Consider the following 17,328-nt stretch of genomic DNA (forward strand, 5'->3'; position numbering starts at 1 on the left):
AAACACTTGATCATAAGAAGTGTCCCAGAAGATGGTGCTTTTTGGCTGCCTGTGGGCATAGAATGAAACAGATTCTGCCACTTCCTTTACCTCCCAAGAGAGCTTGAAAGCTGAGCCATCCTTCCAAATAGTGCAACTCTCCACTTTCTTCAATATGAGAATGTCCAGACAACCATGATTCAGTTCCTCCAGCAGAGGGGCTTTGAACTGTTTTTGTGTCCTGGGAACAGAACTGCAATTCCTTTGGTGCAGGAACTCCTGGAGAGGAAATTTCCTTTACCAACATATCAGCACCTACACTTCAGCTACCTGCAGCCCAAGAGGTTAGTCACAGCCACCACTGTCAGAACCAGGCCTCCTGGACTCAGGGGTCGGTTCTATCTTCACTTTGCCAACTACCTTTCTATAGGGTATAATGTTAGCTTTCAAAGTCATTGATTCATCATTTGATTCACTGCAAACTGCTAGCACTTTATATAGTATTAGAGCAGTTATAAGAAAAAATAAACAAAAATTTGAAATATAGAACATTAGATGGAACAAAACATCAGAAGAACCCTCCATAAATGGGGGGGGGGGGGGAGAAGGATAAATGATGAAAAGCTGACTACCCCTTAAAGAATAGGGCATGGACTGGAACACAAAGTTCCAGGCAAGGTAAGAAGATTTTTCCTTCTGCCAGTTCATTCTTTGGTCCTGGACATAATATTGTTTCCTATCACTCTGAGGATTAAATGAGTCAATTTGTAGACATCTTCCATGCATTTTCAGAGGTTTTGGAATGCCTCTGCTTTGGAGCTTCTTTGCTATGAATTCTCACAGGTTGGGCCTTGGAGGCAAGAGAATTCTATGCCTATAATGCTAGGACTACACAACCCTTATGATCAAGTTCATTGCTACCTATTTGCCTTGTAAATGGTTTAAAAATATTCAGCAAATTATAATTTTTTGAGTAGTCGCTTAGTAAGAGAAGATCAGCAATGAAATTTGAGTAATGCTTCTGGACTGTTTCTGGAAGGAAAAAAAAACGTACTCAGGAAGTCTACATTCATCAGGGTTTGACAGAGTCTCCTCAAGGATCAAGTCAAGAATATGCTCATATTAATGCAGAACGTATACTAAACAGCAAAGAAGACAAGCCTATAGTTCCCACTGAAAGAAATGATTATTAAATAATTTCCCCCAAATTTCCCCACCCAAACTATCTTTTATGAGTGGAGTCTATGCCTCAGTCAACCAGAAAAACCTTCCAGAGAGATTCTAGTCTTGGGCCCAGTGTTTTATACTCAGGTTTGGGATGGTCCCTCATTAGACAAAGTCCACCTTTCACTATAATGTTCATTTTTCTCATTAATCATTAACCACTCAGAGCAGATTGCCACCCTCAGAAACAACCATTCTTCCAAGAGTAAATAAGCTTTGAGTGTATTCCATGAAGCACTTGGGCAGTCAAGAGTGCTACTGATCCCTTTTATTATCTGCTGGCATGATTAAAAAATTGATTAATTACCCAGAAACAATGTCTCTTCAACTTTTTATATCCAACACTATCACTTTAACATAGTCAATAATAACCATAATAATGTTTCTCCATTGAATAAGGCTGTGGATTTTTTCCTATTAATAAGTGCTTTGGACACATCTTCAAGAATGTTGACCAAAGATGAGATCCCCAAAATGTCTCATGTACCATGGTGACATGTGACAGATTTTTTTTTCTCTGACTCATTTCTGTGTGTCTTGAAGTAAAGACAGGGACCACAGAAATAAAAGATGTCTAGGGAACTGCAGAATCCTGGGATTGGAAGAAATCTTAGAGATTATCTAGTGTGAACTGTCTGAGGCCTGGAATGATTAAGTGACTTATTGGAGTCAGAGAATAAATAAAAAGAAGACCCAGACTTTTGGGCTCCAAATGCAGGGTTCTCTTTCTAGTATACCATTCTTGCATTGTGTTGAGAGGAAGCAGAAAAAGGAAGGATATCTTTTCTTGGAAGTAGAGTTCTTTTGTAAATGACTGTTTCTACCATTTTGTCTAGGGGACAGAGAATTTGGACACATGCCACTGAAAGGGAAGCACTTAGGTGACAGGCAAAGGTGGCAGAGGGAAGGCTGGGCCCACCCGAGGCTTTAGGTGAACCTGGGAGAGACAATCAGGACAGATACAATTTCAATGCTCATTTTTCATTCTTTTCAGTAAGAAATGGCCAAATAATGCCCCTGAGGGAGCCAGGAAATTTTACCTGTGAGTATTCTGTGGGTCAGTATATCTGAAGTAATACCATGCTGAATCAACAAATGTATCCATGGTATCAGTCTCTCTTGTGGCTGCACCTTTGCACCTGGAAATAGAGAAGACTTGGGGTCAGAAGTTTTCTTTTGGCTTTTGAAAAAAGATAAATACTACAAGATAAAAGAGAAAGAGAAAAACATTACAAATGAAAGTAATTTTGAAATTCTATTTTACATCCATTAGATTGGCAGAGATGACAAAAAAGAAAATGACAAAATACTAGAAGGACTGCAGAAAACAGGCATGTTAATATAAATAACCTCTAAAATCAACAGTCAAACCAATCCTGAGGCTCAACTCTGTCATTAAGCAAAGGAGCTGAACATAGGAATGTCTGGGCCAGATAAACTTCTCAAAGTGAGTCCTCATTTCTTTTTAACCCTTCAGTTTTAGCAATAACCATCAGGGACTTCCCAGTTCAAGGAGTTTGTTTGAGATTTCACTAAGGGAAATTCAGTTTCCCACCATTGAGTGCTTTTAAGGATATTTTTAACATTGCATCAACATTAAAACCATCTTTTATTTTGAGGAATTATCAAGTATAGGCAACAGTTTTAGATATAATCTGAAGATAAAGGTTATTTTACATTCGCTGTTAAGGTGTTTATTACCAAAATTCAAATGAAAATGTTTAATTCCCCTTTCCAAAAAATTATGATAATATATAATATTTTATATTACATACATTTCTTATTGGATTCACATCTTTTATTCCTTATAATGCTTTGTTTATACAATGAATGACATTTTGGAAGAGAATAAAACTTGCCAAGTTAAAAAAGATAGGGGCCACCCAGAGTTGACAGTATTTATTTTCAAGATAATAGGTTCTGAAGGACAGCCAGCGAAAAGGTGCAGTGATTGAAGATAGAGTGGAAGGTTCTGTGGGAGGAACGGGTCCATGTCATTGTGGAACTTGAATCCCATCCTCAGGGTAAGAGGAAGCCACTAGAGGTTCTTGACCTGAGGAAGGATAGTCAGAGCAAGGCTTCCAGAATATCCCTCTTGTGGCCGAGTGAAGGATGAACTGGAGAAAGATAATCTGGAGGCAGGGAGATCACTTAGAAGGCCACTCTATTAGTCTGGGTGCAAAAGTGAAAAAAGCCTGTACTTGAGTGGGAGTGGCAAGGAGGAAGAGATGGAAGAGAAGCTACAGAAGTCAAAGAAAACAACCATATATGTGGAAGAAGGAAAAATGAGAAGGTGAGGATTAACTCCAAATCTGGGAATTTAGGTAACTTGGAAGGATCTGGGTGCCCGTGACAGAAACAGGGAAGAGGGGAAGAGAAGTCAAGTTGGAAAGAATAAGAGTTCCCAGAAATGATTGTCAAAATAAGAAGTCACAAATAAAATATAAAAAAAGAAAAAGAAAAAGATAATGTGCTCATGGCCCATCTGATGATCTGAGTACTAGGCATTGATGCTAGATGATACATTGACAGAATCCAGAAACCCTCAGCAACTGGATAAAGGATGTTCCCAGAAGGAAGATAGCTCTGCTTTTCAGCGACCTACTCACCTGTAAAACAACCTTGTCTAACCTACGATGACTTCTGGCCTCTGATGGATTTTTGAGACTAGAAGCCCTGAAATCCTATTTCAAGTTTCTGGATATCTTTTGGCAGATGTGATTGATGCTGGTCAAGTACATGGAAGATGCTCTATTATCACCTGACTACTGTGCCATCCTAGAAACTAAACCCTATCCCAACGCATGAGAAAATCTAAGAATATCTAAGGCTATAGCCTGCCCTTATTTCAATGCTTTAGGATCCATTAGGATTTTGCTTGATTTAGACTTCCCTTCACTGGCAAAGATTTCAACCTACTCAAGGTTTCTCATTCTTGTCTAAGTCTTTGCACAAATCTATAGACAACCTATGAAACACCCTGGCCATTGGTTTTCCATCTGTATCTTGTTTTATGACTGATCTCTTTCTGGTCATACATGACTTTTAAAAATGTGACTTTTCCCACTCAGGTGGGTTACTACCTGATAATATGTCTCAGTCTACTTATGCACACTATAGAAGTCTTTGGCTTTATGAGTCTCTGGGTCACTTACAATTTTAATTCTTCTGAGACCAAGGAATTGCAACATTACATAGCAGCATTAATAGGCTACTGATTCTACGAGAGATGGGTTTTAATGGCAGAAATCCCCTAGGGAGCCCTGAAAATGCTTTGTAATTTCTGAAATCTGATCCAGTCAATTCTCTTCCTCCTTCTGGGCTCAGCACATTGTCCATCAGTCTAATTTATTTACATTATATGCTGCTGAGATACTCATTCAACTATGTTATGATGTTTTATCTTTCTGTCTCAAAGAAGACCATGAGAAGCACAAGAATTTGAGGGGGGAGGCTGTGCTAAGTAACCAGTCTCATTTTCTCCTCTGGAGTCATCAGGGTCCACTGGCCAGATAGGAATCAGGACGTCTGGAGATGGCCCTGGATGAAGGGCAACCAGGGCCAAGTGACTTGTCCAAGGTCACACAGCTAGTTAGTGTCAAGTGTCTAAGGCCAGATTTGAACTCACATCCTCCTTACTCCAAGGACAGTGTCTATCCATTATGCCACCTAGCTGCCCCTCTACATGTTATAGATGTTTATTCATTTGCTTTTTCCTTTGTGTATGGTTGAAGGGGAGGCATCTTTTAAATGGCCAAATAACTCATAGAGGAGGTATGGTAGCATTTAAGGACCAAATACAAGTCACTGCAGACCTCAGAGAGCATATACAGAGCATAAACCTGCCTCTTTTGTGGCTTGCTTGATGTAGATCTCTACAGATCATTAAACCAAGTTATTGCTTTCATATATAATCTTGATATATGCACAGAAAACATTATATTGGAGGAACTCCTTGAAGGTTGTTTGATATTACTGAGTCCAATAATTTGCTGCAATCAACAAATAGCAGACATGGTGGCATCTGATCTCTAAAACTTCCAGTCACTTGAGGGACTAAAGATGTACCTTGGTCTACATAATAATACTCTCTGTGATCTTTCCTTTTTTTCCAGAATCCTCTCCTTTTTTTAGATAACTTAAAAGCCAATGCTTGAGAGACTTTAAAATATTCCCCCCAGTGCTGAGTCCCTCCCTAGGTATTGGTCAAGGTCTCCTGCTCTCTCCAATTTCATCTTCTTAGCTGGCATTTACATTGCTTCATGAGCACATATCGGTGAGTCCAAATGTGCCAGTCCCATTGCCATTAAAGATGAAAAAGATGGTCATAGAAATGTTTACTGGTCAGGGTTATTTTTTTTTTAATCTGCATCAGTTAGGCTCCAAGTTTTACCTGTAACAGCAGCTGGGATGAACTCGTTCAGTTATCTCTCATGCTAAACATGCTCTGGGTTCATTTTCCTCTCTACTGCTTTTTCCATGGTTGGTCACCCCTAGAACTTGGGAAGCAGAGTGGTGGAACAGAAAGAACACTGGGTTTGGAGTCAAGGGGCCTCAGTTAAGACCCTAGCCTGATCAATTATCATCTGTGGCAATGGGCAAGTTCTTGAAGGTTGAGCATAAACCCAGAGGGTTAGAGTATTTGGCTTCTAAGGGTGCTTCCAGACCTAAATGAATGATTCTAGGATTTTTTTTTTGTTTTTCCTGTACCTGTGTAATGTTTTAAAAATGAGCTTTTATTATAAACCTTGGCTGTCCAATCTCCTTGGACAGAGAATGGTGACAGGCTAAGGGGGGTTTCTTCCTTTGCTGTAGCAATTGTTTTTTCTATCAGTTACACTTCTTTACAAAATGATGATGAGCAGAGTCAATGTACTCCTATCCACATTTTTGGAATCAAGTTTGTTAGAAAAGTTATAACTACATGAAGTATTTTCTGTTAAGCTTACGCTTTCTTCTAATTAGGTATTGATTCTGACCTTTGCTCAAATCTTTGCTGGACAATGGACTGCATTTATAGATGACTTTGAAATGACTCCCATATTGGTAACTAGTTGTTTTCAATCAATTAAGATATAGGCAATTTCACTTTTAGTGATTTTATTCATCACCTTTCTGATTTCTTCTTGAAGAAAATATTCATGATATAAAGATGTGAAGCTTTTGAGTAATAATATAAGCATTGTAGGAAGTGTACTTCAGGATCCCCATCCCTCCATATTATAGATGAGAATATCTCTGAGGCTCAGAAATATTCATTATTTGCCCAAGACTAATAAATGTCACAGCTGGGATCTGAATCTAAGTCTCTTGTCAAGTCCAGGTTTCTGTCCATTATACCATTTTGGTTAGAGGGAGGAATATGAATTGGTCTGGTTGTCCAGGCAAGGCAAAACAGGAGAAGGTATTGCAATTCTCAAATCCATTTTCTATCCTCTAGTTTATTCAGCTACTGAAAAAACTCTGAAAGACATGCTGTGCCCTTTCCCAGCTGGTATAATTATGGAAGAAAGGAATGGCATTAATATAGAAGGAAAATGGCATGTACCTAAGGTAACATTTGGTTACAATACACTGTGATTGTAAAGAATATGTTGCTCCTTTACCTGGGGCAGGAACAATTTCTCCATTCTGAGGCTGAAGCCAAGGGGGAGGCCCCCTTGCCTGTGATGGACGTGATGTTGGGTAAAGTCACAGGTAAGTCTTCCAAAGGCACAGGAACAGCGCCACAGGACTGGCAATGAACCATGGGAATTGGTGTTCCCCAGTAACGCTGACGAGATATCAGCCAGTCTTTTAGTTTATTACTTGTTATCTCTCCACCTACTCCATTATTTCTGGCTTTCTGGGTCAGGGCTTCAAAGGCTGCTTGCCTGGTCATGCCTGTGAACTGAGGAAAGGAAAACAAATCATATTTTCCTATGGATAAGTACACAATGCCTATTACTTCTCTTTCTACCTGTGTTTTTTCCCCCAAAGATCCTTTCCACTGAAGCTTTAAAAATACACTAATATCTTTCTTGTTGTTCAAAGAAGCATGTAAGCACCATCATATGGCCTGCCTAATACTTGGCAGATATTAAATTCTCAAAAAAATCTTGTTAACTGATTGACCGGCTGGCAATGATGCCTGCTGCCAGATGGATCAATGGTGTGGATGGCGATAACACTAATGAATGTTCCCATACAGCCAATGAGACAGGACAGTGGCTGTAAAGACGATCCTTTCCCAAATTGAAGATAGTCTGAAAAGAATCTGAAGCTAAGTCCAGAGAAGAGGGACCCAACCAGTTGACCACAAATAAATGCTCTTAGTTTCTGAAAAACAAGATGATTCACTAAGGGTAGAGAAATGAAACCTTCCTTCACAGCTGATATGTGTGAACCACAAAATGGGTCAAACATGGCTCAAGACCTCCCTAAAGGGCCTTTAGAAGAGCAAGACAGGATAAGAAAATTTATTTCTACAAAAGTATCCCAATGATAAAAACCAGTTGATAGAGACTTTGTTAGCCAGTGAATTGCTAACAAATTCAGGAAAAATTATTTTATTATTAAAGGAACATAATTTACAAAAGATTACATGTTTATTCCATTTTGTTTTAGGATGTCCATTTGATTCAATGAGTATTTTTTAAGGTGCATAGGAATTCAGGACACAGAAATTTGCCTTAAAACCAATATTAAGGCCTACATCTAGAGAGATGCCAAAAACAATTTAATAAAAATAGCTAAAAAACACTTAAAGGTTTTCAAAAGATTTTATAAATATAATCTCATTTTATACGCATATGAATCCTGGATGGTGAAGGCTATTAGGATCCCTATTTTACAGAAGGAGAAACTGAGGCAATGAGATGTGAAGTGACTTGCTCAGGGTCCTAGAGTGAGTGTCTGAGGCTGGCTGTGAATTCAGGTCTTTCAGACTCTAAGTTCTGTAACTTAATTTTCTAAATCACAGAAGTAGTTAACTATGTTATTGTAGACCATAAGCTTTGTTGCTGTTAACAAGTTAAATTTAATAGGATTTATTGTGTATTCCTGGTGACTGGGCTTAGGGTGAGTAAGTGACTTGCTCAAATAGATTTTCTGACTCCCAGGTCCTGGTTTTTCTCTACACTGGCTAGACTGCCACCTTACGTAAACTAAACAAAATAGAACAAAAAGAAAAAACAATTTAGAAAATGAAGCTTCCAAATTGATGATTGAATCCTCATCATTTCAGAAACAACAGGACATGACGGGGACAGAGGTAGATTTGGAGTCATCAGGTCCACACCTGAATCCAACCTCACTTCCTGGCTGACTCAGGGTTCTCACCTGTAATTAAGAGGTTAGATGAGTTGGTCCCTCAGGTCTCTTTTAGCTTTAATATTTATGATTCTACAATCTTGGATAGGCATGAGTTATCTTGACCACTCTGTTCTCTGTTTCTAAAGTGCCCTTCAAAGTTTTCAAGGCACTTTCAAAATCCATTCCGCTACTTATCCTCATAGCAACCCTGTGAAACAGGCAGGGTGGGCAATGCTATATCCATTTTACAGATGGAGAAACCAAGATCTAGAAAGTTAGGAGAATTATATCATAACATCAACGAAATCTGGAAGTTGAAAAATAATCTAGGGATCACCTAGTCCAACCTCTAAATTTAATGTAATCATCCTTTTAGCCTTTTATATTTGTTCTATAGCCTAAGTGGCAACTGTATATTTCAAAATAACATCCTCAGGAAAATTCTAAACATAATTACTTCTTAGTAATCTTTAGGGAGGACATTTTTCGATGCATTTCCAAAACCTTACTTTGATCAGTAGTTTCAATTTTGTTTTATCCCCTTTAGGGTTTTGCTTCTATGTACTTAGGTATTACCTGAGACCACACTGAAAACTTCATCTCCTTCAGAGAACTGATCAAGTAAAGGCTAAAAACAGAGGCTCTGTGTGATTCAGAGAGCAATCATCCATGATCTGGGAAGCAAATATAAAAACTGGAGGTGTAAACAGTGTGGCAAAAAACTCTTTTTTTAAAAGTTAAAAGTCTGGTTGTTAGACAATTTCCCCTTTAAATCCTGCTGCTGGGGATAGGAGGAAGCATGGCGGAAACACTGGAAGGAGGGGCCTGGTTTCCAGGCCAGCTCAGCCACTCGGAAGTTCTGTGGTCCTGAGTATGGCTGAGCCCTATTTCCTAGGTAACCAGGCAGTCTTGAAAGCAACCCTTTTATAGCATTATATTTCCTCCCTATTACCTAGCTTATGGTTAAAATCCTAAGGGATATGATGTTAACTTCTCAGGTTCAGGAAAATAAAGATAGACTTTAAGTGGAAGGGTTCTACTGCATCCAGCTAGAGTACAGGTATCCAAGTTTATAGCTCTTTTTTTGGGGAAAAACAAAGAGTTTTAACTTTGCCTAGAAAGACAATAATATCTGGAAGCTTTGGACCTATGGGACTCTGAGGTTCATACAGAAAGAGGGAGAGAGAGTGGCCACGGGATTTCCCATATGAGGAAATTCAGAGTCTTAGAGAGTTGTCACAATCAGCCAGTGTCGAAGTTCTACTTGGCTCCAAGGTTAGCTGCTCCTCCCCAATAGCTGCCTTTGCTATTTTCAAAGAAATGGCATGGACTGGGGGGGGGGGGGGGGATGGGGAAGGGGGATGGGGAAGAAGAAAAGGAAAAGGAAAGGAAGGGAAAGAAAAGGGCAAAAAGGAAAAAAAATAAAGAAAAGAAAACCACTGACCTCAGCAGAGTTGATCAGAGTTTCAGTGCCATCTGACAAGGTTTCAATCACTTCTATGAAAGGGAGATCCAGATTTTGGGCTATTTGGGCATCTTCTGAATTAGTGGCAGGAATTCCTATCCAGAAAGGGAAAAGAAGTTTTCATGACAAAATACCTAGAGGCTTTGTTCCATTCTTTATTTGTCCTCTAGGGACAAACAACTTGGCATTAGAAAGAGTTCTTCCAACAGTATTTTTTCTTTTTAGGTTTTTGCAAGGCAGTGGGGTTAAGTGTCTTGCCCAAGGCCACACGGCTAGGTAATTATTAAGTGTTTGAGGCCGGATTTGAACTCAGATACTCCTGACTCCAAGCAGGACTGGTACTCTATCCACTGTACCACCTAGCCACCCCCCAACAATAGCATTTCAATCCACTGCTAGGATAATGTCCATGCTAAGGGGGCCAAGAGGCAGTGGCCTGCATTTTCCCAGCTACACCCCTTCTAAGTAGACATTTATCCCTAAACCTGTCAAGCTTCCTTGTGGAAATATGGTTTCTAAAAACCAATCATTCATGTACTGGGGTATTATTCTCACACTTTGGGGCTCCGGCCTTTTTTTTAAACTCTGTAAAAAAGTGCTGGTAGCTATTAATGCAGCCAGGTCAAATGCCAACACCACATTTGATGAGGTATTCTTGGGTGTAATAGCCCATTTTGTGACTGCAAGGACAGTCAGATCATAAGTTCTGAACTGGAGACCTTAGTGGTTATCTTGGTCATTCCTCTCAGTTTTTAGATAAGGAAAATAAGGTCTGAGAGATTCAGCAACTTGCCCCAAGTCTGTCAGGTGGAAGTGGTACAGCCAGTACTGTTCTAAAGCCAAGCCCAGTGATTTCTAGGACATGGTCTTTGGGGTTACAGCTTAGCTTAGTCTTCTTAGAAGGATCCTCTGGAATATTAGCATAAGACCAAATTAAAGGTTCTCATGTGATGGTAATTTTTCTCATGTGATAAGGGTGGTTCTACATAACCGAAGGCTTTGTTCTACAGTGATTATCTACCTAACCATCTTGAAGGGGACCCTAACTTTTATAACCTCATGGGATGGACACACCAGAATTCTTTAGTACTGTTGGCCCAAAGTCCCCCTTTTTCCTGTACCCCCTTCCCCAGTTTAAGCCAGGTGGGAATCCAGGTCTATGCAGCTGAAGACCCCCAAGTTCTGCTGACAAAAACAAACAAGGAGTATTTGGGTAACTGGATAATTTTAGGGAAAAGCACTTAAAATTTGTGTCTGGCAAAATCTGTGTTAGGGAAAAGGCAAAAGCTAAAATTTAAGCATTAGTAGGCTACAAAAGCAAAAGAAGAGATTTTTGAGCTGAAAGGGGTCATCCAGTCAAAGCTTCTCATTTCAGTAGAGGTTTAGTGAATTGTCCTGAATCATAGGGAAGTACCAGATACAGGATTTGAACTCAGGCCCTCTGACTCCACAGGGCCTCTCTCTACTGTACCCACAGAACCTCCTTTAGAAATCATTGGAATAAGACTAAAAAACAAGGTGGTTGATTATGTGGTATAATTTCAGGGATCCTGGGAAGGTTCTGATTTCATTCTCTCAGCCCCCAAAATATTACTTCTACCCAAGAGCTACAGTATTTGAAATTCAACCATTAGATATTCACTCCTTTGGGTATTTCTCCCAGTTCTCTCTTTAAAAAAAAAATTGCAAAAAAACCCTAGGGAGAGTTAATACAGTAATTTTTCTCAGGTGCTTCTCTCTGAGAAGCAGGCCTGGGCATAGACACCAAAAATAAGGCTGCTCAATTTCACAATTTTGCCAAGGGCTGGTTCTGAAGAAAAATCAGAAAGTTGCTGTGAGTAAGACAATTTGCAACAGCCTTGTCTGCTACACCAGGAAATGATTTTTCTACCACTGTACAGAAGACGCTAAGAAATGACACTCCAACCACAGTTTCTTGACATTTGTTTGCCTCTATGTTTGAGACAAATCACACATTTAGGTTAGAACACATGAAGAGACTGGGGTAGGAGAAAGGAAAAAAAAATAACTGACATGATGCCAAGAAGGTTGTTTTTGATTTAGCATTGCTGCATTTTTATCAAAGATACAAAACAACTGTAAGGGAAACAAGGGGTGTAACAGCAGCAATTAATGGAAAAACTAAGTAATTAAGGGAGCTAGCTACCTGTTCAGAGACCAACTGAGGAATAATGAAGGGAAAACCTGCGAGTAATTTATCAACCAAAGTGTAAAGCCCCCAAATGAAAGTATCAAGAGAGGAGAATTCCTAAGTGCATCACAAAAGAGAGCGATTAGGAACAACAAAATACAGATTGCAAAGGAAAAATTTAGGTAAAATGTCAGCTAATAAATCTTGGAAATTAAAATGTATTTCATCATGGGGCATGGAGAAATGTTGAGAGGGTTGATGTCATGCAAAACTCAATGTAATTATCGTGGAAGAAAGGATCAGATAAATCTGTCTTTCTATCTGCTTAGGTCTGCTCTGTTTGGAATCATTAAGCATCACTCTTGAAAACAGATTTCACCCAAGGTAGATAGCTATTGGATAGGTTAAATAAATAATCCCTTGATACCTAAAGATGAGATCAATTTTTTTCTTCTTTAAGGAATCAGAAACTGTATTTTGAAGGACTGGGTTCTTTATTGTTTTGTGCTCCTTTTTTGACCAAATTGAGGATTTCATGACAGGGAACTGCTTTGAGTGGTTCCCTAAGCTCAGCTTCCTAAGAGACTTAGGGGATTCAGGGATGAAGAGGCTGAGTGACCTGGTCAGGGTAACAGCCAGTAGATGTGAGAAGGGAGACTTGAACTCAGGTCTTCCCACATTAAGGCTGGCCCTCTCCCCCTTTTCTGAGTCAAAGGATGGCAAGTAAATTAATACAGAAAGGAGTCTCCTGGAGTCACTACAATGCTGGTTTATTAATGAATAATATTAGGAATAAAACAAGCAAATAATGAAAGAAGTTCTTTTCTTCAAACCCCAAACTCTTCAAATGAGAATGGACAGAGCTGGGTGAGGTCTGAATGCTTTTCTCCTTAGATAGTTCATAAATTGATTGCTTCTAGAATATGGAGTCTGCTCACCCTGAAGAATAGGGACTCCAGAGTTTTGGCCCTTCAGGTTAGGATCAAATGAGACAGGATTTATAAAGCACTTGGCATGGGGCCTGAGGTAGCTTATTCCCTTCCTCCTTCCCGTCTTCTCCCCACCCCCTGCCCCCAGTGGGCAGTATGCTCCCTTGCATATAATGTCAGACTACATTGCTATGTCGGTTAACATACTGATCTTTCTCCTGTTCTTTCTATGAATCTCTGTAATAAAGGTAGGGAGGAGGTATGGGGGTGGGGAGGGAGGGTAGAGAAAAAGGATATATGAACATTCTTCACCCATGGAGGTTAGGCTTCTTAGAGAGTAGACTAGAGCAACAAAAGGTTAAGTGACTTGCCCAAGGTCACATAGCCAGATGGGTCTTAGGCTCCACTTGAAACCAGATCTTCCTGATTCCAAGGCACAGTCTACAAAGGGAACCTTCCTTTTCCACCAGTGTTGTGAACTTCATCTTAAAAAGACGATAAAATGTGCTTTTTGGTCAAGAGCAACAAGCTAGTATTCCAACTTTAAGGTAAAGTATATCCATATAATCTATTTTGTAACCACAACTTACCTATTTTTGCATCTAGAGAGCCTTCCAGTTTTGTTCGGGCCACAATGACCACAGGAATTTCTTGACTGGTGAGCAAGTTTACAGCAGTCACGGGTGTGAGACAATCTGAAAATGAATGTAGAGAGCTGCATAATCTATCAAGCTGGGCCCTCATTACCACCCCACCAAATCTTACAAGTAATAAGCCAATGAGGAAAACTGAGCCTGGGTTGTGTGCTAATTGTTAAAGAGGCTGTCTGTCCACTGAACTTGGGCATGAGCACGTTAACAATGGATGCTCAGGTAAGAGAATGGACCTAAAATTCCCAGCTGCCAATTAGCCCAAAGCTAATTGTTCTAATGTCTTTCACCAATAATTCATTCTAGAGCTATGAAACAATCACCCACAGAAGGAGCACCATAAATAATCCATGCAGAAGCCAGGGAGCAGTGCTACCTTAAGTTTACACTGGATGAGAGGGAGCAAGTAAAAATGTCACATGGGAACCCCAATTCACTCTATTAATCTCAAAAGCAGTAACTGTCTAATGGCAAAGTATCACTTTCTTATAATTCATCTACAACCTCTAGGATTCTCATGTCCTCTGTAAAACCACTCATCTATTCCATAAATTACATGCTACTGAATAAAAATTAAGCAAATGCTTCCTAATTCATTTCCATTTTTAATCTTTTTATAATCTTTCCTTTCTCCCTCTTTTTGATCCTTCCCCCCCTACTACAAGCAGGCTGTGGCGAAACACACACACACACACACACACACACACACACACACACACGCATATGCTTTATGAGAAGGCTGTATGTTTGACATGCAAGGATCACCCCAGCTAGGTTGTGCAGAGGTTCATCACCAGAAGGCGAACCATCAGGTGGCATACTTGCCCAGCCAAGGAAACTCATTTCTACCCAAACCCAGGAGGGTTTTGTGACCTGCATTGGTGAAGCTGAAGTGAGGGATGAAACCAGAAAGTCCTTGGAGGACTGAATCAATAAGTATTATTAATGCATGAGGCTCACTCAGAGAAACCATTTTCCATCCAGGCAAAGAACAGACACCAAACCATGTGCTTCTTGCCTGGCTAAAGCGCCAGAGCCAGAATATCTTCAAATTAAGGGCATGGGAGCAGGTTTCAGGAGGAGAGCCTTTTGGAAAGGGGAAGGTACTTGCCCAATGATACATTTTAAGACTTCTATGGCTTCTACCATCTCTCAAATGAGAAGCATCATACATGATTCCAACCAACTTTGCTCAGCTGACAGCCCAAAGCGGCGTCAGAGACTACAGAAAACAACATGTTTCACTCTCCACTTTCATCTGGGATTGTTGAACATTTCTTTGTTCTTCGAGAATGTATGCCAGACACTCAGAAGTGAAGCAAATAGACAGATTTTACATAGGCACAAATGATGGGTAGGGGAGGCTGAAGAGATTTCTATTACTTAGCATTTTAAAGATATAGGAAACCTATTCCCTGCTATTTAAATTAAAGACAATGACACAGCTGACAAAACATTCTCATTAATTACCCCTCACTTCTATTTAAAAATGCAAACAGCAGCCCTTCTCCCATAAATTTCTGATACAGTGTTAATACAAAGTCACTAAGCCAATCTGTAAACTAACAGTGTGGGGGGGGAAAAAAAGGAAAAAAAAAAGCTTCAGAAATTTATTGAACGTGACTAATTAAATGGTGGTTTATTTTTATAGATAAAACCTGCTCTTGATTGCTTCTTGCTCCTCCTCCTGTACCCCTCCCTTCCTTCACCCAGAAGCTCCAGAAGGAAGAACACCTTTCACATGTCTAACAAAAATAATAACAGAAATGATAATAATAATGATGATGATAAAGATAATGACACACACACACTTTACAATATATAAAATATTTCTCTAAAAATAACCTGTCAGGGAGCAGGAGTATTATCAGATTCTTTTAAAGAGATTAATACTTGGAGACATGAAGGAATTCATCTATAGTTACAGGGGTCTTCTGATTCCAAGCCCAGCCCTCTTCTCAAAAACAGGCTGTCTCAGAGGCCACTAAATGTGAGATGTTATAGATGGCAGAGAGCTATTTATTTTCTGCAAGTTTGATACTATAGAGTGGCATCTTTACCAGACAAAGTACTCGTCTAATATCACAATAGCTTGTTTCAGTTTTTGACTCCCACTTGAAAGCTATGTGACCTTGATCAAGTCTCATTTAATTTCTGTGAACTCTAGTCTTTTCATCAGCAAAATGAGAATATTATTATTACTATCTTCCTCCAAATATCATTGCAACCATTTAATGAGATAATGTATAGACACAATTTTTTTAATTAGAATCCTTCCATAAATATGAGTTGGTATTGGTAACAGACATTTGATGAATAATAATAATAATAATAATAATAATAATATTTATATGGTGGTGGGATTTTTTGCAAGGCAATAGGGTTAAGTGACTTCCCCAAGGTCACACAGCTGGGTAATTATTAAGTGTCTGAGGCTGGATTTGAACTCAGATCCTCCTGACTCCAGGTCCAGTGCTTTATCCACTATGTCACCTAGCTGCCCCCTCTTTGTATAATTTTAAGACTTGCAAAGTGTTTTACAAATATGATCTCATTTATTTCTCATAACAACCCTGAGAGTTAGGTGCTATCACTATTTTACAGTTGAGGAAACTGAGGCAAACACAGGGTTAAGTGACTTGCCCAGAGTCATGCAGCTAATAAGTAACTGAGGCTGGATTTGAATTTAGGTCATTCTGACTCCAGGCTAAGCACTCTATCCACTAATCCATCTCGCTGGATACTTACTAATTGACTAAGCTAATAGTCTATATGCTCTCACTCTTTTTTACCTAGAGCAAAGTTCAGCATGGAACTGCAAGAACAGTAAAAATTCTCTTTGCAATTCTACTTTGAAATGCAAACCTACTGTTCTAAACAGTGCTGCCAGCAATGTGTTTGAAGGTGGGACTATTGAATCTGCTGTAAAATTGACATTTGGACCCATTCAACAAACATTTCCTGAACACTTGCTAACTACAAATTATCCCACTAGCAGCTGAGGATATAAAGAAAATCAACCACGTGGTCCTGTCCTCAAGAAGCTTACATTCTACCAAGTAGAAATAACATGCATACAAGTTATATATGACATAACAATGCTTTTAAGACACAAAAAGTGGGAGATCCTGGGGGCATCCTGGAGAAGGAAGCTCTTCCTTGGTCTCTAAAGGAAGGAAGGGGTGCTAGGAGTTGGAGAGGATGAAGGGTGTGTTTTGAGCCTGGAGTGTTGCTTGGGCAGATAGGAAAGGGGAAAGAGTGCATCAGATATGGGCAGCAGCCAGAGGGCCAGGGGATGGGGAACAAAGAGTATTTGAAGAAAGCAAGATGAAAGAGGAATGGAAAGTGACTAGTAGTCACAGAATGGAAGGATTTAAATGCCAGGTTAGGGGGTTTATATTTTACATTAAAGCCAATATAAGACTACTAAAGATTTCTGAATAAGGAAGTGATACTATTGAAACTGTGTTCAAGGAACATCAGCTTTATAGTGTTCCATCTCTCTGGAAAGTGTGAAAAGGGCAGAGAGCAAAAGAAAGAAGATCAATTAGGAGGTATTTTGAGAGATTATGTATGAAGGTTAGAGAAGTGTCTGTATGAGTGAAGTGAAGGGAATGAATGCAATCAAGTGATGAA

At 39.5% G+C, this 17,328-nt stretch overlaps 1 protein-coding gene across 2 annotated transcripts in view; it reads right to left on the reverse strand.

Annotated features, from left to right (window-relative positions):
• LARS2 (leucyl-tRNA synthetase 2, mitochondrial) overlaps positions 1–17,328 on the reverse strand; it is a 134,391-nt gene that overhangs the window by 51,885 nt on the left and 65,178 nt on the right. For both annotated transcript variants that reach the window (XM_074195867.1, XM_074195866.1), the window contains 4 exons: positions 13,633–13,737; positions 9,941–10,056; positions 6,810–7,093; positions 2,244–2,342 (listed from right to left, as the gene is read on the reverse strand). In XM_074195867.1, coding sequence (XP_074051968.1) covers positions 2,244–2,342; positions 6,810–7,093; positions 9,941–10,056; positions 13,633–13,737 — 604 coding nt within the window. The remainder of the gene's footprint in view (positions 1–2,243; positions 2,343–6,809; positions 7,094–9,940; positions 10,057–13,632; positions 13,738–17,328) is intronic.

Source organism: Macrotis lagotis, chromosome 7 (assembly GCF_037893015.1).
Source record: "Macrotis lagotis isolate mMagLag1 chromosome 7, bilby.v1.9.chrom.fasta, whole genome shotgun sequence".
Lineage (NCBI taxonomy): Eukaryota > Metazoa > Chordata > Mammalia > Peramelemorphia > Peramelidae > Macrotis > Macrotis lagotis.